This window comes from Dama dama, chromosome 33 (genome assembly GCF_033118175.1).
Source record: "Dama dama isolate Ldn47 chromosome 33, ASM3311817v1, whole genome shotgun sequence".
NCBI lineage: Eukaryota > Metazoa > Chordata > Mammalia > Artiodactyla > Cervidae > Dama > Dama dama.
Window position 1 is genome coordinate 73,330,339 of NC_083713.1, and position 24,359 is coordinate 73,354,697.

Consider the following 24,359-nt stretch of genomic DNA (forward strand, 5'->3'; position numbering starts at 1 on the left):
AAAATGCCAAAAGTCACAAGACCAATAATCTAGTTCTGGTTCTGGGGGACCTTGGGCAAGTTTTTCTACTTCTGTGTGACTTGGTCTCCTCAAAACAGAAAATGATTGATCCTGACCTTCCCCTAGGACTGATGTGTGGAGCCATGCACCCAGAAAGGCTGTAGATCATCAGAGAGTGATGTCACCCAGTATTGTTGAAACAGGGAAAGGGGGAGACAGAAAGAAAAGGAGAGAAAGCCAGTTGTAAAACTGGTGGAGCCAAACATGGGCTGAGCATCCTAATGACAGTCCCATGTCTCAGAGAAAAAGACCCAGCAAGAATTAGGGGCCACAATCAAGGGTATGAAGACAATTCTATGGGGACACCCATAGTGTTTTCAAAACTGGTGCTGGGACAGCTGAATATCTACATGCAAGAGAATGAAGTTGGACCCATCCTTCACATCATAAATACAAATTAACTCAAAATTAATCAAAGACTACAGGAGAGCTAAAACTATAAAAATTATTGGAAGAAAACATAAATCTTCTTGACCCTGGATTAGGCAATAGTTTCTTAGATATGACATCAGAAGTACAAGCAACAAGAGAAAAATGGTGTCTTAGAGATCATCAACATTAAAAACCTTTGTCCCTCAAAGGACATCATAAAAGTGAAGACAACCCCCAGAAGTAGAGAACAGTTTGACACCTCATATATCTGATAAAGGGCCTGCATCTAAACTATACAAAGAACTCCTACAACTCAATAATAAAAAGACAAATAAGCCAATTGCAAACAGGCAAAGGATATGAATATATATTTCTCCAAAGAAGACATACAAATGGTCAGTAAGCACATGAAAAAATACTCAACATCATTAGCCATCAGGGAGATGCAAATTGAAACTCCAATGAGACACCACTTCACACACATTGGGATGCTATCATCAAAATGACAGATACTAGCAAGTGTTGGTGAGGATGGGGGAAAACCGGAACCCTCAGACACTGCTGATGGGAATGTAAAATGATGCAGCTGCTTTGGAAAACAGTCTGGCAGTTCCTCAAAAAGTTAAACATGGAGTTACTAAATGAACCAGCAATTCCAGTCATATGTATATTCCTGAAAGAAAACACACCAAACCGTGTACAAATATTTCATAGCAGCATTATTCACAATAGCCCCAAGACAGAAACAAGTCAAATATCCATCAAGTGATGGATGGATAAACAAATGCAGTCCACCCATGGAATGAAATATTATTAAGCTATAAAAAGACCGAAGTATTGATACATGTTCAATATGGATGACCCTAGAAAACACTATGCTAGGTGAAAAAAAAAGACCATGAAAGACCACATATTGTATGATTCCATATACATGAGATGTCTTGGGTGATGAAAATGTTCTAAAATTGATTGTGGTGATCCTGTGAATTGACTAAAAAAAATCGCAGAACTGTACACTATAAATAGGTAAACTGTATAGTGTGTGAATTATATCTCAAGAAGGCTGCTACATGCAGCCCCAAAATGGAAAGGGAATGAGAAGCCTGTCCTTACATCACACCTGTGGTCCAAGCAGTATTACCACCAGAGTGCCTTTTGCTCTCAGAGATGCCCTGGTTTAGATGACAAATCTACATTATCGCCCGATCACTATGGGATATCAGGCTTTGCCCCTCTAGGCTTCAGGTTCTCTGTCTGTAGAACAAGGTTACCCAGTTAGGATCATCTCTATATTCCCCCAAAACATTCTAGTCCCCAAAAGCTCGACTTTGAAGGCTATCAGATCCTGCTCCATGGGTCACAGTGCTCACCATCTCTATTAGATGAACCTACGTTAGTAACACAGATCACAGGGTCCCGAGTAACAGAGACAGATGCTAGTTCCTGAGTCTACCGATTATCTAAGAAAGGTGATCCAGCCACTCTAACGCAGGAGAAGTGCCCAAACACAGCCTCTACAAATGGAAAAAGAGAGACCTTCAAAGGGGAGCCCTCCCAGAAAATACAACGTCCCTAGGGAGCTTGGGAAGGTTAGTGGTCCTCTCTAAATGGGATTTGGTGAGTCCATCCAAGAGGACTTGGCATCAGGATAGTCAAGGTCATGTGATCCTGCAACAAGATGTTCACTTTCTAGTCCTCCTCCACCCACAGCTGCTTAGGAAACAAACTTACACCCAAAAAAAGCCCAAGAGGAAGCATTTGGTTCTCTTCCTTTTTATATTCATGAGAATGTGCCTAAAAATAGTCTTCTCAGCCCCATCCTCTCCTCCCCAAGGGCCTTAGAACCAGCTGTGGGTGGCTCCGGAGTGTCTACCCCAGCAATGGAGAAACGCAAGGCCCCCTCTGGGCTGTGAGCAGCAGCAGACACTTAGAATCAAGGTCAATGTGAAAAGAACCAGAAGGCAGAGTCAACCCAACACCCATCAAGCCATCCAGGAAGAGGAAGGACAGACGCTCACCAGGATCACCAAGACGGGAAACCCACACGGAGACAGGACCGTCTCGAACCACCCCAGGCAGTCAGCCGCCCAGGGACCCAGCCAGTCAGCAGAGAAGAGGGTGAAGGCCTGCGAGAGAGGCAGAGCCTTCTCTGGAGGCAGGAGAACGGGCAGAAGGAACCCGCACAGCGTCACCCAGGTACCTGGTGAACCAGCCTCCAGCCAGGGGAGCAAGAGGTTTCAGAGCAGGTGGCCCCCGTTGGCCTTTTCAGATGGAAGGACCGGGAAAAAGAACGGGGGACTGTCCCAAAGCTGGGGGCTAAGGTGGGGGAGAGAGGAGCTGCTTGGCTTTCTGCCCTCCAGACCCGCAGCGTCCGCAGGTCTGTGGCTTTCACGGGCCGGGCCAGGTCCCTCCGCGCCACAGCTTCCAGGGGTGTGATATCTACATCCAAGGGGGTCCGTGGGGCTGGGTGTGGGAGGCAGCTGCCCACTCTGCATCTGCTCAGAGGCCGCATTTCAGGATGACATGGTAGCCGTCATTGCTCTCAGCTGCAAGAGACAAACACTGAGGTTTTGAGGGAAGAAAGGCAGGCGTGGCGGTCTCTGGGAGCCGTGGGATTGGGGTACCAGCAGACGCTCTGCCGTGGACGCTGGCAGAGGCCACCAAAGTAAGACTGCACAGACAAAGATAACAGCAGCGATCCCAACGCACACCTGCTCAGCTGCCTTGCTGAGCTTCTTTTTGATAGCGGGCTTGCCACCACAGCCCGACACCCAGGGACCAAAGGGCCTGTGGGTAAGGAGGCCCTGGGTTTGACGGCCGCCTGGGTCTCTGAAGGCCCTTGGTGGCTGGATCCAGACAGCAAGGGGAGGAGACTGTCCTTGTCACGGTCCAGGGTCTATGGCCCAGTGAAGGGCTTTCATTCCCGTATAACTCTGCACAACACCTGCCCCAGCCCTATGGGGGTTGCGGGGAGGGGGTTATAGCTGGTCTCCCCTTTCTCCTAGTAAAGGAGTTCCTTCTCAGACCCCTTCCTTGGTGGGCCCTTCATGTCCCCTCTGCCTTCATACACAGCCCCAGGTTCCCAATCCATGCGGCCTGGAGGCTCAAGTGCAACTGTGTTCCATGCCTGCTCCTCCTGGAGACCCACGCTGGTTTTTTTTTTTGGCCATGCAGCATGTGGGCTCTTCGTTCCCTGACCCTGACCAGGGATTGAACCCACGCTCCCTGCGTTGGAAGCGCAGAGTCTTAGCCCCTGGATCCTCGGACAAGTCCCAGACTCATACTTCAGAGCAACTCAAACGTGTCTCACTTCTCTGCACTGGGTTCGTGGAGCACACAGTGAATGTCCAAGATTTCCCTTTCAAAGTGACCTTGGGGCCCACCTCTCCAGTTCACACATTTCTAAGGTTGAGTTTCCCAGGAACTGTGTGTTTCTTTTCCCTGGAGCATGTTTCCAGGTGACACTCACTCAAGGGCTCCCCATGCCGGCCCCACTCACCGGCCTGCTCTCCCCTCACCCAGTTAACCCAGGGGGTGAAGCCAACATCCTTTAATTAAATAAGAGAGGGAGGGGAGGAGTGGGTTTTACCTTTTAAGGTACTGAGGATGAAACAGGATTCATCTTGGAAATTCTGCACCATCTGAAAGGCAAAAGAGAGACCATGTCGCTTCAACAACGAGTTCTAAGAATGAAAAGCCTCAGTGACGCAGAGCCCAGCCACTCACAACCATCAGAAACGACAGGTGCCGCATTGACACACACAGAGGAAGACAGTTGTGTGTTACTTTCATGGAGGAAATATGATGCAGAGTCAATGGACAGAGCAATTACAGTTGTTTGCTTTTTTTAAATTTATTTGGCTGTGTGGAGTCTTAGTGGTGGCATGCAGGATCTTTTTTAGTTGCAGCATGCAAACTCTTGGCTGTGGCAGGTGGGATCTAGTTTCCTGATCAGGGATTGAGCCCAGGCCCCCTGCACTGGGAGTGCAGAGTCTTAGCCACTGGACCACCAGGGGAAGTCCCGCAATTACAGTTTCAAGTAACAAAAAACTGAATGCAAAGGACAGAAGAAGCCTGAAGGGAATTAAAATGTCAACATTTCATACGAGACTCAATTGTTACTGATTTTCTTTCACTTTTGAATTTTCTGAGTGATGGGGTCTTCCCATCCCTCTGCAGGACACACTACAGGAGCTGCTGCTGCTAAGTCGCTTCAGTCGTGGCCGACTCTGTGCGACCCCATGGACGGCAGCCCACCAGGCTCCTCCGTCCATGGGATTCTCCAGGCAAGAACACTGGAGAGGGTTGCCATGTCCTTCTCCAATGCATGAAAGTGAAAAGTGAAAGTGAAGTCGCTCAGTCGTGTCCGACTCAGCGACCCCATGGACTGCAGCCTACCAGGCTCCTCCGTCCCTGGGATTCTCCAGGCAAGAGAACTGGAGTGGGGAGCCACTGTCTTCTCCATTACAGGAGCAGATGTGTATAAAACAGCACCAGATAAAAAACTGAAGTGCTTTACACCGGGAACTACATTCAATGTCTCATAATAACCTACAATGGAAAGAATCTGAAAAAGAGTATCTATTAATGTATGGGGGCTCAGCTGGTACAGAACTTGCCCACCAATGCAGGACACACAAGAGATGCAAATTTGATCCCTGAGTTGAGGAGATCCTCTGGAGATGGAAATGCAACCCACTCTAGTATTCTTGACTGGAAAATTCCATGGACAAAGGAGATTGGTGGGCTACAGTCCATGGGGTTGCAAAGAGTCGGACACGACTGAGCGCACACGTGTACACACACACACACACACACACACACAGATGTATAACTGAAATCACTGTGCTATATACCTGAAACTAACACAACATCATGTGTTCAGTTCCCTGTGGCAGGAACTGAATGATTCACCAGCCCCCTCTCTCTGGAACTTTAATTAATAGCCCAGTGACCTTGGGCTAGAAAACTCGTCCAAGGCCCAGTCTGTAAAATAAAGCTGTTCTGATAAAAATAAATATATAACCAGGATGCAGAGCAATAGGAGCTGGCATCCTCTCTGGTGGGGCCTCCATCCAGACAGTTGCTTTCTAGGACTGTCCACAGGAGCCAGCACAGAGGACCACACATCTCTCTCCTACAGGTGGATGCCCCAGCCAACTTTCTGCGCACACACACACAAAGCCCATCTAAGGATGCTGAGAACAGCACTGTGTGTATGAGAGAAAGCTAGAAGCAGCCTCCTGTCCCTCAGCAGTAGAAGCAGCAGCAACAAGCTGTGACCTCATCACACCCGGGCACTCAGCAGGGCCGGTGACCCCCAGCAATACCCCTCCAAGTGCATGAACCACAAACCGTAAGTCCTGAAGAATACACTCCTATTCCACTTATATGAAAATTCAGACCAGTATGTGGAGGGGAATGTGGAGTTAGTTCACAAAGGGGCTTCTAACAACACTGCACTAACCTGAGTGCAGGTATTGAGTATTTTATTCTTTAAACTCTACAAATGAGCTTCCTATAGTCTAAATATGTACGCTACATTTCACAATACACACTTAAGGAATGTGAAAAATACACACACCTACCTAAACACGCCACAACACACACACTGGCCCACGGGACAGCAAAGCCCCTTTACCAATTAAAAAGTGCAACCCACATTTTACTGCCCGCTCTGGCTGATGGCCCCAAATCCTGCACACCCACCCACCTGTCGGCCCCTGCCCCTCCCCCGGCCTAATGACGCGTGAAGTACATTGACGCTGTGCTGCCGGCCGTTCCTTCAGGGACTCTTGGCAGCCCCACCACTGGAGCCTGCCAGACCTGACGCAGGGCCCACACGGGCTTAATCAGTAACCGCCTTGTTTAATGAAGTGCCCTTGCACCCCGGGGGCCGGCTGTGCGACTGGCCGGGCTGCCTCCAGTGCTCCGGGCAATTAAGAACCAAAGGTTTCCAATTGATTCGAGGTTAAGAGGCAAGGGGACTTCGGAGGAATTAGAGTCACCTACTTAGCGGAGGTGGTGTTGAGTTCTGTTCTCTGCTTCACTGGCTTAACTGCCTGCTCTGGGGAGGCATGGGGCAGGCTGGGGAAGGAACCCCCTTGAGGGACTGGTGAAATTGCAAGGGTTCCACGAATTCTTGGCTTTTGTCTTCACGACAGAAATGTGCTGTGAGATCAGACCACTGCCTGATGCTCAGGGCGCTCTAACCTTCCTGGCTCTTCTGAAGTACGTGCTCAGGCCAGTAGCTCTGGGCTTCATGTGCTTTATCTATGAGATGGGGGCTGAAGAATAGCCACCCTAGATTTGAATGTGATGATGTGAAAGCAATTCTGAGCTGACGACAAAAATAACAAGTTACAGATCAAGTCCCTTGTTCGAATGGATCCTGGGTGCGTGATTTAAAAACCCACACCTACACACACTCTGGCAAGCGACAGAGACACAAAATTATCCTCCAGGATCACATCACATCTAATCTAAACTCTTCAAGGAAAAGAGAGAGGGGAAGAAAAGGGCCTTTCATGCTTGCCTTCTTCTGGTTTATGCTGCCTGATTCCTTACACAAATTGTGAATTACTTTCTAATGAAAAAGGAAGGAAAATATCACCATGTCCACTCCCAGGATGAAACTCCCATGAAACAGGGGACTCAGGACTCCTGTGTAGGGAGCTCGGGCAGTCATGATGACAACATTAGTAATGCTACTGATGATGACAGTTCATGAAACACGCAGATCATTAAAAGCCCTACACATTATATGTTCTCAGATTTAAAGCTCTCTCTGCAACACTTTTTTCCCCCAAAAAACAAATGCCTACCTAATTAGCTAATTTAGCATCTTCTGCTACCTGCCACTGTTTCTTCATTTTATCCTTACTACAACCTGCTCTTTGGGTAGAATTATCCCCATTTTGGAGACATGGAAACTGAGGCTCAAAGACACTGCATAGATTTGCCCAAAGTCACCTGGCTATGAGGAGCCAGTCTAGGCGAAGACTTCAGCTCGATTCCAAAGCACACCTTCTCCGGGCCTTCCCGACCACTGTTCCTGGACTGTTTCCTACATCACCCTCAGCAGGTTTCCCGTGAGTGGGTGGAGGGTCTGCTGTAGGCTGGGCCGGGGTTCTGCCCCTGCTCCCATCAGCACAGCTCTGCGCAGAGGCCTCATTTCAGGAGTGGTCAGAGCCTGCCGTCTCAAAGCTCGAACTCTGGTGCTCCGGGCCACCTGTGTTTCTATCACAGGCTGAGCTCCTATGAGCTGCCCACCCCGGGGCCAATTACGCAACCTCTCTGTGCCTGCTTCCTATCTGTGAAATGGGCTCAGGACAGCAGCCGCCTCACAGGGAGGCTGGCAGGACTAAATGAGCCCCTTAGAAGGCTGCACACACATCGTGAGCACTGCCGACATGCTAACACTCCTCATCAACATTATCATTAAGAGAGAGGGTCCAGCATAGGACAAACTCAGACGCTTCTGTTCCACAACACGCAGGAATGCTGAGCGGCACCAGCAAACCCATTTGATGACCCTGCCCTGCTGGAGCCAGCAGTGGAATCTGATCACTCTGGGGCACTGTCGCAGCTGAGCTGTGTTCTGAACCTGTGTCCTCTCTCAGGGGCTGCCTGGGCCCTGCAGAGGCTTGTGTGGCCAGGGACAGACCCCAGAAGGCTGTGGTACCTTCACCACTCAGCACAGGATGCTTCCGTTACCTAAGCGCCACGTCATCTTATCAACCCAGCCCGTCTCACCTCCCCCAGGGCCTGCCGCCCACCCCGATGAGCACCTGTGTCCTCACTGCCCTGACTGCCAGTGTCCTGAGGCAGGGGTGCAGTCTCTGGGGTGGAGGGGAGACAGCTATGCCAAGCCTGGTTCTGGCCTCAGACCCCTCTCTCCAGGCTCTCCCAACAGACCCTACCGCTGAGAGCAGGCGGCAGGCGGGTGACCCCCATCTTCAGGCTGAAGTCACCCCCAGGCCCTGCTGGGCGTGGTCTTGCCCCTGCCCAGAGCCCCAGGCCGGCTCCGCGGGGCAGGGCCCCGCGCTCACCTCGTTGCTGACCAGCACGTGGATGCCCGTGGGGCCCTGGCGGTACACCCGGTGGATGTGCTGCGGCGAGATGCTGTAGAGGTTGGCAATCTTCTCGATCAGCTCCAAGGTGGTCAGCTCCTCCAGGAAGATGGCGTGGTACACTGGAGGGCGGAGGACAGGTCCTTCTATAGAACAAGCGTCTGCTTTCAAAGGAGCCCACCTGCCAACTCCCCCTCTCACCCCCTCGAACCAAGAACTAGCCCAGATGGACTCTCAGATCTGGCTGTCCTGGGGGCATCTCTGGCAGCCACAAGGCCCCTGTGCGGCCCTGCGCCAGGTGAAAAGATGCCAAACTGTACTCTTTATCCCTGTTTCAGCCTCTCCTGGGGAATTCATGTAAAATGGAGAATACCTGGATCCACCCTGGACCCCAGGATTCCTGTCTCGTTTGCAGGTAGAGGCTGGAAAAGGAACAGCTGGCTGAAACCTGCATTTTTTAGAGACTTCCAGAGATTCTGAGGTGTGGCCTGCTGGGTACCCTACCATGGGCAGGTGGAGGAAATCCCGTGTCTGCGTTCCTTCCCTTCCATTGGATAACTGCTACCTGAACAGCAGAAGAGAGAGGGGTTGGCCCCCGCCCTCCACAGCACTAACAATACCCAGATGGAGCACCGTGACCCAAAAGGGTGAGGGGGTGGTGCCAGGAACGTCACCAGACAGCTGGGATAACAGTGACCGTGGGGCTGGTAGCAACACGCAAACCAGCTAGGGAGGAGCAAACTCCACAGGTGATGGGGGAAGAGGGGCAGACCTCAACGCTCAGGGACCTCAAGTCCCTCAAAAACTAAAAAACAACTGGATCAAACAACAGGCGACCAAACGCCTCCCTCAACTAAAGGAAGAAACCCTCAGCTCCACAAATGTGATTGGCAGCCCCGTGTCCTAAAAGGTCACGGACACTCACATGCACACACACAGTGCCTCCCTTTGAAGGAAGCTGCAGAAGCCGCAGGGTTCCGGCCACACACAGGCTCGCCTTCCCAGGAGTTTGCATGCTGACCCCTGCTCAGTCACCGCTTACAGAACGTGTTCATTGGGTACTGTTTCTTCCTGAACTAACCAGGTAAGAATCCCAGAATCTCTGCTCCAAGTTCCTTTTTATAACAGAATTCTCATTGCACTTTCCCCCCACACCCCAACTTTTCAGAGCTGGTTCCACTTTTTCTTATTTTACTCCTCAAATAAATCGGACTGCGGGCATCAAAGAACCAGAGGGATTCCAGTTTAGCCCTGCGGCTGTAACCTTTCATCTCTGGCCTTTCCCGCCCCTGGAGGAATGTGGAGGTGACCAGCACTGCTCTGAACAGCGCACAGTCAGCCATCCACTACTCAGAACTCCTCTCATCTTGTTTCTCGAGTGAGGCAACAAGAGGCCCTCGAGTGGGTCAGCCTAAGCTCAAATCCCGAAGCTGCCACCCCCAGGAAGCCAGACCTTGGCCCCCTCCAGACCTCTGAGCCTTGGGGTGTGGGCTGGGGCGCCTGCCTGCTTTTTCCACGTGCACAAGAAACCGTGAGACTCAGGCACTGTCCTTCCCAGACTGACTGCAGGCGGAGGGCTGGACACCGGCACACATGTCCCTAGGCCTGGACACCAGCTGCTAGGGGCCGGATATTTGGATCCTGCCTCTGCCACTAGACATTGGCCTCTCAGGGCAGCCTCTGTGCCTCAGTTTCCCCCACAGCAAACCCTGAGTGGTCCCTGTCTTTTGGGGTGTTGGGTCCTTTGCTGATCTGGAGGGGCATGTGGCAGAGAGGGGTGGGGGGCAGGGGGCTCTCACTGCAGACCATGCAGAGTCCAGACCACACGGGGGGAGCCAGACAGCTTGTTAGACTCAGCGCTTAAAGATGCTCAGAAACAAGGTGCTGAAAACTGCTAGCCCCAAAGAACCGTGTGCCCCAGAGGTGCTCTAAGACCCTCTCGGGCAGTAGCCAAACCAAATGGGAAAGCCTCGCCCAGCTGTGGGAACACAGGGGGACACACTCCTGGGAATACACTTGTCAGGCAGCACCTGTCACCAGCCAGGGAGCCAGAAAGCCCGACTCCCAGTTCTCCCCTGAGTAGCTCGGTGACATCAGGGGCCATGTCTCCTCTCCAGGCCTGTTTCCCCTGATGGGACAGCAGTAAATGCGACAAGACCTTCTCAGGGATGATCGCCACCTTACACATTTCAATCCCAGGAGGAAGCACAGCAGAACCCCTCCTGCATGCGAGGCGGATCAGGGGAGACGCTCTCAGCCAGAGGACTCTCCCTGTGGCTCTGCTGCCCTCTCACCAGCCCGGGGGAGGGGCTCCCCACAACTCACCACACAGGTTGGGGTCCCCACTGCCGTCCCGCTTCTGCTGCAGGGGCACGCGGCTCTGCTCCAGCTCCTGGCAGACGTAAATGGTCATCTTCGGCCTCACGTTCCTGGCAGGAGGGAAGGAAGTCATGGGGCAGGCAAGGGGGACCGAGCTCTGTCATTCCAGAATGTTCCAGAACACAGGGTGGAAAGAACAGTAGAAGGGACTTAGGGGCAAGAAAGAAGGTTATGGGGCTACAGCGTGCCTTCCTCCTCTGAGGAAGGAGCTGTCAGGGAGAGAATCCCATCCAGGTGAACCCTGACAGCTTCAAGCAGACTTGCTGGATGGAGACCAGGGGATGGGCGAACCCCCCAACCCCCACCCAGGACCTGCAACTTGCCCAGAGTGGGCTCTGCCCACTTCAGAACCGTTCTGAAGATACAAGGTTCTTCAGGGTGATAATCAGAGCAAATGCATTCTTCAGCTTACTCTGAGCTCACTGCATCCTCACACATCTATGGGGGAGCCAGGACCACTGCCCCTCACTGTACAGATGAGGAAATTGAGGTTCACGGGGGTTAAGGGCTTGGCCCAGTTGCCAAGTTCCTAAGAGGCAGATGTGGGATTCAAACCCAGACATACCCTCTCACTCTCAGAGCGGTGCTGTCCATGTGTGGCTATTTAGACCACTCCATCCACACCTGCCCCCTGCCCCCTGCACTGGGAGGACGGGGCAGGCATCTCAGAACCCACAGCCAAGAGGTGGAGACTCAGAGACCCCCTCTCTCTGGAGGGAGTGGGCCTCCAGGCATGGTGGGTTGCAAGCCAGGGCACCTCACCCTCTCCAACAGGGGCTCTGGCCCCCACCTCACTCCTGGCACCTCCTCCTGCACTCACCCCCAGAGGAGCCCAGACCCCACTAGCCAGCCCACCAGGTCTCCAAGGGGCTGAGAGATGCAGGCCACCAGCCATACCCTGCCTCCAGTGGGAACTAACACCTACCTGCCTTTGATGGCATTGAAGAGCCGGATCCCGTCTGCAGGGCCACAGATCTGGACCAAGTCATCTCGGGACATCTTGAGCAGGTCAGCACCTGGGCAGGTAAATGGGGCCGGCCTGTTACATGGTGACTGAGGCCTGAGGCTGTTACCTGGCTGCCTCCCCAGGCACCTGCCGACCCGGGGCAGGGAAGAGCCAGCCTCCGTCTCAGGAGGCATGGGTGTCCCACAGAGAGAAACGGCAAGAGCTAAACAACATCAGATCATAGCCCAAGAGGTGTGAGAACTCAACAACGGGGTTCACAAACTCAGCAGAACTGACAGGCATCTGCTGGTTAGTCATCCTCTCTACCTGGGCCTGACCCTCCCTCTGGGCCTTTTATTAGCATCACTGTCCATGATGTATCTTATCAGCATGGGGCACTGATCATGTGTATACCTGCCTGTAGGCAGAAACTCGTGGCTCTCTGGAGGCTGCCGGGGAGCCTGGGCACCCAGACACCCATGCACCTGGCACCCGGATCGAGAGGCAGGACATTCCCACCAGCTCACACGCCCCTCGTGCCAGCTTCTACCCCTCTCCCCACCTCTGGGAAACTGCTGTCCTGATTTCTCACACACAGAGGGGCTTCACTTGGTTTTCCGTTCACATGGCACTTATGTGAACAGAACTGGAAACTGCACTTTTCTCAGTCTGACTCTCCCTCCAAGTTCCGTTTAGGGCTCATCTGTATTGCAGGCAGTATGAATCATTCATGCCCATGTTTAGATAGTACTCATGACATGAATACAATGCCTGTACCCTCTCTCTGCTGATGGGCATCACGGGTGCTCCCAGTTTGGGGTGATCATAATCGGTGGACATGGTCCTTTCCTCAAAGACCGAACAGCCTCCAAGAGCCTTGAGCTCACGTGGACTCTCCAAGTTACAAGGATGGCATCAGCCTTCTGCTAAAACCTGGCCAAAAGCCACGTGGTCCAGAGTTACAGCATCTATCCCGTTTCCCTGCCACAGTTAAGGTACAGTTTGGGGCCCACTTCTGCAGTCACACTGGCTCCCCTTTCATAGGAAATAAAAGCCACGCCCTCACACTGTTGCACCAAGGTCCTTGGGCACCTCTCTGACCTCACTCACCTCCTGTCTGACCAAGTCAGCTCCATCACCTGGGCCCTCGGCTCTGTGACCACACCAGACAGGCCCCAACCTTACACTTGCTCTCTGCTTGGAAAGCTCATCACCGCCCCCCCCACACACACCCACTTGACTTGCAGGCTTTCCAGGATTTCCTCAAAGACACCTCCTCCACGAGGTCTACACTACACCTTGCTTAAGGTGGAGGCGCCCTCGGCCCGCCTCCCTCCCAGTCTCCCAAGTCCCTCCTCCAAGCCTGCCCATTACAGAAGGGTCATAGTGCGTTGAGACGGGCAGTTTACACCTCTGCGCCAACTCAGAGCTGCCCGAGGCTGGAGTCCCTGCCTGATGGCCCTCATCCCGTCCACCCCCAGCACAAAGGATGTGCTAAGAAGAACTGGGCTCAAAGATGACTGTTGGGGTGCTGTTTCCCTTCTGCTACCACAGCCGCTCCGCTGGTTCCAGCCAACACCGACTCCCTGTCACTCTAGACTGCCCGGGGGCAAGGTTCATGGCTCAGTTTCCCTGTCCTCCACCACCGCCAGCTCAGGGCTGCTGTCTGATGGGCTCATCAGCAAGAGCTTGAAAAGCCTTTAAAGAAGGAAGAGCCAGCTTTCCCTTCTCACCTTGGCTGCGCCACGACCTCCCACACTGCTTACCTGGAGACAGCGTGATGAGCAGCATTTGGGAGGAAGAGGCCAGGAGGCTTGCTGAATACACCCTGACCTTCTTGGCTAAGGGGCCCCTCCAGGAGACACATAGCCGACCCTACCGGCAAGGCACAGCTTGAAAAGGCTCCCAGATGGTCCTCCCTTCAAGCCCTGAGCAGGCAGACACCCCAAGGGCAGGCCCGCCCATCAAGCCCTGGGCCCAGGGCCAAGCACATGTGAATGACCACACGCCTCTGTGTCCCCAGGACAGACCACAGCCCCTGGGCACCCAGGGCCCGTGCTGAGTGTTCCGAGACCCCGGTAGGTTCTGTGCACCGTTCAGAGATGCTCACCCGAGAAGCTGGCGAAGAGCCGGCAGAACTGGGAGAACCTGTTGCGGTGGAGCCATTGCTGGGCGTCCTGCATGGAGGCCGAGGGGAGCAGGTGCTGCGGGCAGAGAGGACAGGCTTTGAGGGGGCGCTCACTCACCCCCGCGGAAGCAGGCAGCCAGCGCCCCACCGCACTCACTTACATCGCTGCCCATAGGCAGGGCCTCCACTGGGTGGGTCGGGGAGCTGTTGCTGCAAAGGAAGAGGAGAGGTGGTGAGCAGCCAGGATGCTCCTTGCTGGCCTGCCCTTCCCGTCCCTCAGCTCTGGGGCTCGCTGGAAACGAAGCGGGGCCTCGAGAAAAACACAAGAAGGAGCCCTGCTCCATCCCTGGAAATTCTTAACAAAGCTTCCGGTGTGGACAGGGTTCTGATGAGCTACACACCCCCATCCCTGCTCTAAGGCTCCAGGCTTGTTTTGGCCAGATTTCATGGTCCCACCCCGAGCCCCAGTCAGTGGAAGCAGACTGACCTAGGGCCTCGAGCCTCACAGGGACTTGGTGCTAAGATGGCAAAGGGCCAGCCGCACCCAGGAGAGGGCAGAGGAAGCCCTGGGGAACCATTCTGCAGCAACAGCACCCACAGTTTGGCATCCACCGGGAGAAAAGCTTTCTCACGGCTTTCCCCCAAAGGGAGGCAGAAACCTGAACACCTGGGCTTTTAAGCCAAGAGAAAGACAGTCAGAGATGACCTTCCCAGATGGACAGTGGCAATACTACAATGTGAGTGGACCTGGTGTCACTGACCTGGCCACTTAAAATTGTTCAAACGATAAAATTTACATTGTGTGTGTGTGTGTATGTGTGTATGTGTGTCTGTGTGTGTATGTGTGTCTCTGTGTGTGTGCGCGCGTGCATGTGTGTATGTGTGTGTCTGTGTGCGCGCGCATGTGTATATGTATGTGTGCGTGCGTGTGTGTGTGTACATGTGTGCGTGTGCGCATGTGTGTATGTGTGTGTGTATGTGTGTGTCTGTGTGTGCGTGCATGTGTGTCTGTATGTGTGTGCGTGTGTGTTGCGTGTGTGTGTGCGCGCACGTGTGTGTGTGTGTGCGCACACGTGTGTGTATGCTAAGTTGTTTCAGTCACGTCTGACTCTGCGACCCCATGGACTGTAGGCCACCAGGCTCCTCTGTCCATGGGATTCTCCAGGCAAGAATACTGGAGTGGCTTGCCATGCCCTCCTCCAGAGGATCTTCCTGACCCGCAGATCGAACCCGCACCTCTTATGTCTCCTGCACTGGCAGGCAGGTTCTTTACCACTAGCGCCACCTGGAAAGCCCACTGTACCACAATAAGGAAAAAAGGAAAGACCTCTGCAGCAAGGATTCCTAGGCCAGTCATCAGTGACTGCAGATACAGGTGATCTGGGTCTGGGGGTACCAGGACTCTACACATATTCCCCTGACTGAGTGTGGAATTCATAACTCCCCTGGAAGTACGGAAACTGAGGCTGCAGGAAGTGAAGGAATCTGCCCCCAGAGAGGCGCAGAGTTAAGAATCTGCCTGCGGTACAGGAGACCTGGGTTCAATTCCTGGGTTGGGAAGATCCCCCGAAGAAGGGCATGGCAACCCACTCCAGTATTCTTGCCTAGAGAATCCCATGGACAGAGGAGCCTGGTGGGCTACACAGGGTCACAAAAAGTCGGGCACGACTGAGCTACTAACACTTTCATTTTTTTTCACTGCCTGAATAAAATGCAACAGCCCTTCCTGTGCCCGCTTCTCAGTGAGGACTGTCCTTACCTGGGAAATCAAGTTCTTGTCTGGCTTGCCCATCAGTAAAGTTCTCTGCCAAGCAGGGGCTCTGAACAACCCATATGTTCTACATGCCCCTGTTAAACCCTCCTGGCATCCTCCCCGCTCCCACCAACAGGGAGGGCAGCGTCGTCACAGTGACGCCACAGGACAGGAGGGACAGCTGCCTGCTGGCCCCCACACGTCTGCCACCTTGGGGTCAGCACAGCCTGGGCCTCGGCAGAGCTGGTGACCAGTGGTGGAGTCGCTTCTGTGCTGCGGGTCCGGACACCCAGCGGGGCAGGGAAGGTCCTGAGCTGAGCCCCTCTGCCCGGTGACCATGCAAGACCTAAGAAGCCCCTCTAGCCACTGCGGGGTCCAGACGTCCACCTCCTGAGGCCCCAGCTGTCTAGGAGGTGGCCCAGGAGCTGGCAGGCTGGCCCACCTTAACTTGGGGAGGGAGTGGGTGCTGGGTGCTTAATTACTCCACCCGTCGGCCTTTCTAGAGGTGTAATCAAGCACGAAAACCTGTACGCATGATGCTAAACATGGTCATGAACACCAGTCAACCGCCCTGAGACCCCGCTGATGCCGGGCTACGAGAGCAGTGAAGACCCAGAGAGGAAGCTGGGGAATGAGTCCGCGCCTGTGGTCACTCCAGGGACCACAAGGAGAGAGGGTGCACGTACCCTTCGCCGAGGCCAAAGCTGTTTGGTGAGCCGTTGTAGCTTGGGGATGAGGCACTATTCACCTGGTAAACCATGTCGGGCCACGGGGAGCACTGTGGGAAGACAGCACAGGGTGACAGTGGTCCCCGAAGACCCAGTCCTGCCGATGAGATGAGCCCAGCTTCCCCAGCCCGCCCACCCGGCTTGAAGTCACAATCTTCCACACCCGACCCACACTGACCTGGTATCCAGGGATGGGCGGGCTGCTCAGACCACACCAAAGGAACCAGAGAGGGCCATGAAGGGACCTCATCATCAGGAGGTCATCCCCAGGGCAAACAAAGCATGACACACGTCTGTCAGAGCTTCCAAGCAGCCAAAGCAAAGAGGGAAACCTCATCGGTGCAGGACAGGCCAGGTGCCTACAGGCAGGTCTCCCCCACGCAGATAAATGGGTGTAAATGCAAGAAACAGGCAGCACTGGGCCACTTCCAACAGAAAATCACCGACAAAGCTCAGCATTACTAATAGCATGTCCCGATGGGCCTCAGAGGACAGGGCCAGGCACCTTCACACTGGCTTGCAGCAGCCTGTCCCCAGCACAACTCCACAGGTATTTGTAACAATTGAGGCATCCTGCTTGGAGCCGAGGGAGATACAGCAACACAAACGACACGACCCCCGAATGCCAGGAACGTCTTGCGCTGAAGCCTAAATGAACACGAAGGAGTCCCCCCGAAGCAAGCCTAGACATGTGGGTGCTGCCTGGGGGGTGGGGGACCAAGCATTCACCACTTCCTTTTTCTGCGATGACCCTGCTCTGGACACGGTCAGACGGAAGCATTCCTGAGACTTACGATCACCCACCTGACCACAGGGAGGGTCAATATTTAACTCTGTTCTGAGTGAGGGCTGGAATGTGCTGGTGCCAAACCCTAGGGCCCTCGGGGGCAGGAAAACTGATGAGCTGACAAGAGGGGAGCCGGTAGCTCCCAAAGTTACAGATTGGGTGGCGATTTCAACACCTGGCCGGGGAGAGGGGCTGGGACATCACCTGGAGCACCCCGGGGACCGTCCTCCAGCAGGGAAGCTAGGGGAGAGGCAGGCACCAGAGGCCGAGGCCCAGGTTGGAAGGAGAGGTGGCTGCAGACAGGACTGGGGAGCAGGGAGGGTCCCCAGGGCACGTCCCCAGCATGTAGCAAGCCTGGGAAGAGCTAAGTGTCCACGCACTGCCCCTCACCAGGCATTGCTGGCTCTGACCAGCTTCCAGGGGGCAGGGCTCCTTCTGGGCCAGAGCCCTCGGGCACCGTCAGCCTCAGTCCAATGAAAGGCCAGCATGCGTCTGTCTGCACATTAGGGACCCTGCTCTCCTCTTGCAAATACTCGTCTGCAGATGGCTCGCGTGTCTCTCTCACACCCACGCACACACCCTCACATACACACACAGCTCCTCAGACAGGACCTACTCACCGGTCTCTGAGCCACCCTGTGTCTGGACCTCACCCTTAACACAGACTTAACCCCACCACGGTCAGCACGGGACCTCAGGCATCCACGGAGGGCCTCCCGAGGAAGTCAGAATATCCAGCAAGCACACACAAGACCTATTCGCTGGCCTGATCACAGGACACAGCGGGGAAGAGTTGTTAAAATCAAAAACAGAGCCCGGTAAACGCAGCAGCAGCAGCAGGAAGAGCCCTGACAGGAGGAAGAGGAGCCTGCCGGAGGGAGCATCCCAGACGGACCCTGGGTGGAAGGACAGAGCAGGCTGGTGTCGGCATCAGGGTGACGAGGAAATGCACCCCAATATCCACCCCAACAGCCAGAGAGTGAGTGTTACCCCCTGGGACCCAGCAACCCCCCTCTGAGGGCAGAAGGTGCAGACATTCTTTCCTCGTGGAGAACTTCACGTGAACAAGGCACTCACGGCACCCCGTGGGAAACAGCAGGAGCCTAAGAGCAGTCCAGTGCCCACCAGCAGGCCGTCCACACCAGGAAGGCCATGGAGCTGGATGAAGAACTGGAAAGCTCTTTATGATCAGGTAAGAAACGCCAGGAAATAAAGATAGTCAACCTTAGAATGGTGACTGTGTGTGTGTGTTTGTGTGTGTGTTCGTGTACCGTTGGGGGAAAAAAAGCACCCGTGGGGCAAACTTGTTTGAATTGGTTTCCTTCGCAGAGAACGTGGGGCCTGCCAGAGAAGGACCCAGGGTCACCTACCGCCCTGGGGAGAGAAACCGAGGCTGGAGAGTGCTGGGAGGGACATTTTCTGATGGAGATTCTTATACCTTTTCAATGTGGACCACATGAATATATTATCTATTTAAAAAAAAAAAAAACCTAATTTTGAAATGTGCCAACGGCAGCTGAGAGCTAGAAGTTATTTGTAAAACATGTCCCTGGACACCAGGCTTCAGATGATAGCAGTTCCAGACAGGGGAACACACCAGGGCTGAACGGTGCTCTCAGAAGCAGCATCCACCCCAAACGGGCACTTGTCCCAGGATCTAAGCCGACAGTCCCCTTGCCCCACCCCAGAATGAGGCCCCCCAGCTCACCTCTGAGAGGATGGTGGTCTCATAGGACGGCTGGTACTTCTCCTTCTCTTGGGCGGTTCTTTTCTCCATCTTCTCCCGGTCCGTCTTCTGCTTCCGGTCGGCTCCCTTCGGCTGCAAGTTTAAAGCACAGGGGCCCAGTGAGCTCAAAGCCGGCAGAGGCAGCTGTCTGCGGGACGTCCAGAGCTGAGGGGTGGCCCCTCACCCCAAGCAGGGCCTCATGGACAGGAAAGCCTGTCTCTCACCTCCCAGGCATCCGATACATGGTCCTCCTGCCTGGAACCCCTGCCCACCCCAAGAGCGCTCAGAGCCCACTACTGGTCCTTCAGAGACTCTTATGGGGTCTGCTCAGCTGCTCCGGCAGGCACGCTTGGGGCAGAGCTTTACCAGTGGCCACTTGCTAACGGAAAGGACCCCTCAAGGAGCCTTCCTTGGGTTCCCCATGGAGAGAGACAGGAAGCGGACAGCAGCTAGGAGCTGCTCCTAGGAGACTAGGAGCTGCTAGCCAGGGCTCCATCTACACTTGCGGTCCACCTCTAGGGCCTCCTTGCCCCTAACACTTAGGAGTCCGGGCACACTCCCAGCTTACAGTCTGCCTGCAGGGTAACATCCATCCTGACATGGCCTGTCTTGGGCGCCCAGCGCACCTGAGAATTCACATGTGTCCAGGCCTCACAGGTACTACCATCGGCCTCATTTACAGATTAAGGAGGCTGAGGGTCCAGTGATCCATCAAGACTGGAGAGGAACCACGTGCTGGTCGAGTCAAGCCTCCAGGTCAGAAGCCCAGCTAGGCACAGCCGCCATGCTGGCTCCAGCAGGCCCAGCTGATGGGGACCGTTTGGACCACTGACACTATCCCCTCCGGAGTTCACAGTCTGGTGGGTGGGGTCAGGTATCAAGACTCCGAAGGGCCCTGAACTGAGTGTTTTATTCTGCACGGGGCAGACCACACGAGGTGGGCAGTCAGGGAGGAAAATCTTCCCTTCCACTCCACGGTGCCTTTGGGGTCATCCTGGCAGGCACTCTCCTCAGGCTGCAGCTGCTGACTCCCAACTCAGGGGGAGTTAGGAAATAGCCTTTGGGGGGACACCCAGGCTGGAGGGAGGGAGGTTTGCTGGGGGTCCTACAGGGACATGAGTGACAGATCTGGTATTCAGCAGGAGAGCCAGGCGTGTGGCAGCTGGACCCCCATCGTCTGGTTTCTCTGCCCCACCTCCATCCTGTCCCAGAAAGTAGGCCCTTCCTCCCGGCCCAGAAGCATCACCAGCAGAGCGTGGCTGAGCCTGCCTGTGGGGGACACCACTCAGCCCCAGGGAGATCCCTGCAAGGAGTTGGCAGGAAAGGGAGAGTCCTAAGACATCCCCACAGAGCCCCAGGGCAGCAACCCAAGAATCCAGGGGCTTCCTAGTAACCAGGGTGACCTGAGATGGGAGAGTTGCGGGCAGTGAGGCAGGGCTCTGCTTGGCCCTGCTGCACACCTATCTCAGCTGCTCGTGTGGGTGGGTGGCCAGGCCACCTCAGGCATTCCGAGGAGCTCATTCCAGGTGACAGGGCTTCCCTGGTGGCTCAGATGGTAAAGAATCTGCCTGAAATGCAGGAGACCCAGGTAGGATCCCTGGGTCAGGAAGATTCCCTGGAGAAAGGAATGGCTACCCACTCCAGCATTCTTGCTTGGTCGCAAAGAGTCGGAGACAAACGACGGAGCCACTAACACTGTTGCTTTCACTTTCATTTTGGGTGACAGATGCTCCTTCCCTCTTGCAGGAGATGCCAAAGCAGCTTCCAGCTCATTTCCCTCAATAAGGCCTGGTGTGGTGTTGAGGAGCCAGGTAGAGCCCTCATTTCTGAATGTCCGCCTTGAGGTATAAGAGGGGGAGCTGGCAGGGGCCATGGGGAGAACTGGGCATCCCTGGCACACACTGCTCCTCCCTCCTACCACCTGGCCCAGAGCCTGATCCCAGGGCGTTACACTGGATGCACCCCCACCTGAGGGCAGAAGAGGGCTGGTGGGATGTGGTCTGCACACAGCCAAGAGAGGGCGGGACTGCAGGGCAGGCAGAGACCACCCACTGTGCAGCCTCAGAGCTGTCCAGGGTTGTCCAGCTGTCCAGAATCAAGGACCCAAGACCAGAGGCACCGGTGAACAGGATCTGCAGACTAATGCTCTCCAAAGATGGCCCCATCCTAATTCCCAGAGCCTGGGAGGATATTACCTTAGGGCACAAGAGGGCAAGGTTGCAAATGGAATCGGGATTGCCAACAGTGAGAGACTAAAACAGGAAGGGGAGCCTGGATCATCCCAGTGGGCCCAGTGTAATCGTGGAGCTTAAAGTGTGTGTTGGGGGGAGCATGGAGCGATTGGGGTGATGCTAGCTTTGAGGATGGAGGAGGGGCCACGGGCCAAGGAATGCAGATGCCTCTAGAAGCTGGAGAAGGCAAGGAAGGAGATTCTCCCCTAGGGCCTCCAGAAAGGAATTTAACCTTCCTGACGCCTGACCCCAGCCCAGTGAAACCTGTTTCAGACTTCAGCATTAAAAGAGAATGTAGTACTAAGCCACTCAACTTTGGTAATTTTTTTTTTTTTTTAACATCAGGAGGGGCATATAAATATGGGCAGAAATGTAACTTCCTTCGGAGACCAGATTAAAGGCGTCACCACGCTGAAGGAGGTTTCTGGAGGTGCCACCGCTCTGGCAGCAGAGACAGACTCACCTTCACCAGCACACAGAGCCTGGCCAGGGCGTCAGAACCCTTTGCCCACAGACCCCAGGTGGCCAGACACGATCAGTGGGGATGAAGCTGGCTGCCCGGCCGTGTGGTCACCTAGGTGCAGACACGGGCAGCTTCAGAGCCTCCCCATCCCGTTGGGAAACAGGCCCATGAGCCTTCTGCCACCAGGCTGACCGTTCTACCTGTGGGTGCTTATTTCCACATCCATCTCTAGCTCAGGAACATCAACACTGACCCAGCTTCTTCTGGGACAGGCCCTCGTTTCTACAGCCCCTCCCTCTGGCATCTCCAGCTCCAGCAGATGAAACTCTATCAAGAAGTCCCCAGGTCCCTGACCGTGAAAGACCAGGAGGAGAGGGGAAGGCACCAGGGCCGGTCCCCAGGCACCTGCTGGGATTCCCCAGGCCGGCAGGCAGGTCCGATCTGCTGGCAGTGGGACCAGTGGTCCTGCTCGGAGCGGGTGCACCCACCAGAGAGTGACGTGGACTCTGCTGTCGCCCCCTCCCCCTAGGGCCACCCTGAGCTGCGCCACTGGCAGGCATTCTTAGGAAATAATCTGTCCAAACAGATGGGATGAGAAAGGATGACAGCCAACTGCAGGGGGTGAGGCAAGAAAGGAAAAGGGAGGCGGTACCAGGAGGCCATTGCAGAGGGACAAGGGCCTTGGGGCCCCAAATAACAGCATCCCCTGGGATTAACAGATACATAGTAACATGTATAAAACAGATAACCAACCAGGACCACTGTACAGCCCAGGGCACTATATGCAATATTCTGTAATAAGCTATAATGGAAAAGAATTGATAACATATAACCGAATCACTGCGCTGTACATCTGAAACTAACACAACTTTGTAAATTAACTATACCGCTATAAAAACATTAAAAAAAATAACATCCATGGTCAGGACCTTCAAAGGGGGTCTCCTGACTTGTGTTTTTAAGGAGAATCTGTGGTCAACGCGCTTGGGAGGAAAACTGAAATCTACAGCTGTGCCCGTCCCACCACTCTGGCCAAGCAGAGCTGAGCCCGGCCACCTGCGAGGGTGAAAGAGCTGGGGCAGGAGCCCCTAGCTCCTGGCCGCTGCGCGTGCTGCTGAACTCTGGGGTCCCGGCCTCCAGGCCTGGGCTGGGGTGGCGGTGGGCAGGGCGCTGGCGGCCGTCCTACCTTGAACACCTTGATCTGGCAGCTGGCTGAATGCAAGTGCTCCGTGTACTCCCCATTTTCGCTCTGCTTGAAGGTGTCGATCTGCACCCGGAAGGGCACCCCCTTCTCGCCCCCATGCTTCCTCGGGGTGAACTCGGTGCTGATGCAGTGCACCTGTGGGGGATGCAGCAGGCAGTTAGCCGGGGGGGGGGGGGGCCTGAACCCCCAGGCGCTCCTCCCCCAGTAGATGTGCCCACCCACAGTCAGACCCGCCTCCACCTCCCCTCTGTCCCCCAGCGCCGGCCACTCCATCAGGCCACTGGCCACCCCCCACAGCCTCTCACTTCCATCCTTTGACCTTGGAGGCCCTGCCTGACCAGCTAAGTCCTTGCCATTACTCCAGGCCCACTGACCCCAGCAACTCCCCCTCACTCCTCCCCCGGGGACCTCTGCCTGGACAAATCCCAGAGGCCGCAGAGCAGGGACCACAGCGTAGTCCCTAGGAGCCTAGTCCCGTAGTCCCCAGGTTACTCAGGCCAGGCCAGAAGCGAGAACCAGTTCTTTATTTCCGGTACGTGCCTGCTACACCGAAAGCACGTGACGTGTACTGGTTGCTATAATAATGTAATCACATTGTCCTAATACTGGGCTGGCGAAAAAGTTAGTTGCGGTTTTTTCCGTAAGGTGGTACTAAAAATCAGAACAAACTTTCTGGCTAACCCAATACAAATACATGTTGTTGTAACAATAAACAATAACATTATGTTAATTCTTTTGAAATGCAATTCGAGCATTGTAATTACACAAGGCAAAAAGGTCACTCACTCTCACAGAGTGATTACTATGAACCAGGCCTTGTGGTCATGGCTCTGCTTTCATTCTCTAATTTATAAGACAGGGAGGAAAAGCAAGAAGTTCAAAAAGGGGCCCACAGCGAGTGAGAGAGCCAGGGGAAGCCCAGAAGCACAGGGCCCTGGCCATGCCCTCGGCCAGCTGGATCCGCTGTAGCGCTTAACATAAGGTCAGGTCCATAGCAGAAGCTCTGATGGGCTTCCCTCTTGGCTCAGATGGTAAAGAATCTGCCTGCCATGTAGGAGACCCGGGTTCGATCCCTGAGTTGGAAAGATCCCCTAGAGAAGGAAATGGCCAACCCACTCCAGTATTCTTGCCTGGAGAATCCTATGGACGGAGGAGCCTGGTGGGATATACAGTACATGGGGTTGCAAAGAGTCGGACACAATTGAGCAACTAAGACTTTCACTTTCATGCCAGGAGCTTCAGAATTAAACATTTAATAATAGAAACAGTTATGAAAAAAAATTGTACTTCAAATTATTTATGCTAGGACTCAGTTACTGTGTAAAAAGCTTACATATTGATAAGAAACACCCACACAGAAGTCTACAACATCCCAAATCTTCTTCCTAGCCCCAGTGACCAACCAGTCTCATGGCTCTGGGCCCCACTCACCCTCCCTCTCAGCCTCCTTGCCTGCAGCCAAGGGCAAAAGCCCATCAAGGCCCCACGCATGGATGGTTTTGAGAAACAA

General features: G+C 54.3%; 1 protein-coding gene across 4 annotated transcripts in view; it reads right to left on the reverse strand.

The window, feature by feature from the left end:
- Nucleotides 1-777: 777 nt before the first annotated feature.
- The window catches only part of TFCP2L1 (transcription factor CP2 like 1), a 63,901-nt gene continuing 40,319 nt past the window's right edge, over nucleotides 778-24,359 (reverse strand). For 2 of the 4 annotated variants that reach the window (XM_061135806.1, XM_061135804.1), the window contains 10 exons: nucleotides 22,832-22,984; nucleotides 18,934-19,044; nucleotides 16,397-16,488; nucleotides 14,119-14,167; nucleotides 13,940-14,033; nucleotides 11,809-11,899; nucleotides 10,830-10,933; nucleotides 8,484-8,626; nucleotides 4,022-4,073; nucleotides 778-2,978 (listed from right to left, as the gene is read on the reverse strand). In XM_061135806.1, coding sequence (XP_060991789.1) covers nucleotides 2,932-2,978; nucleotides 4,022-4,073; nucleotides 8,484-8,626; nucleotides 10,830-10,933; nucleotides 11,809-11,899; nucleotides 13,940-14,033; nucleotides 14,119-14,167; nucleotides 16,397-16,488; nucleotides 18,934-19,044; nucleotides 22,832-22,984 — 936 coding nt within the window. In that variant the 3' untranslated portion in view covers nucleotides 778-2,931. Of the gene's footprint in view, nucleotides 2,979-4,021; nucleotides 4,074-8,483; nucleotides 8,651-10,829; nucleotides 10,934-11,808; nucleotides 11,900-13,939; nucleotides 14,034-14,118; nucleotides 14,168-16,396; nucleotides 16,489-18,933; nucleotides 19,045-22,831; nucleotides 22,985-24,359 lie in introns of all 4 variants that reach the window. The other 2 variants (XM_061135805.1, XM_061135803.1) reach the window with 1 other exon arrangement.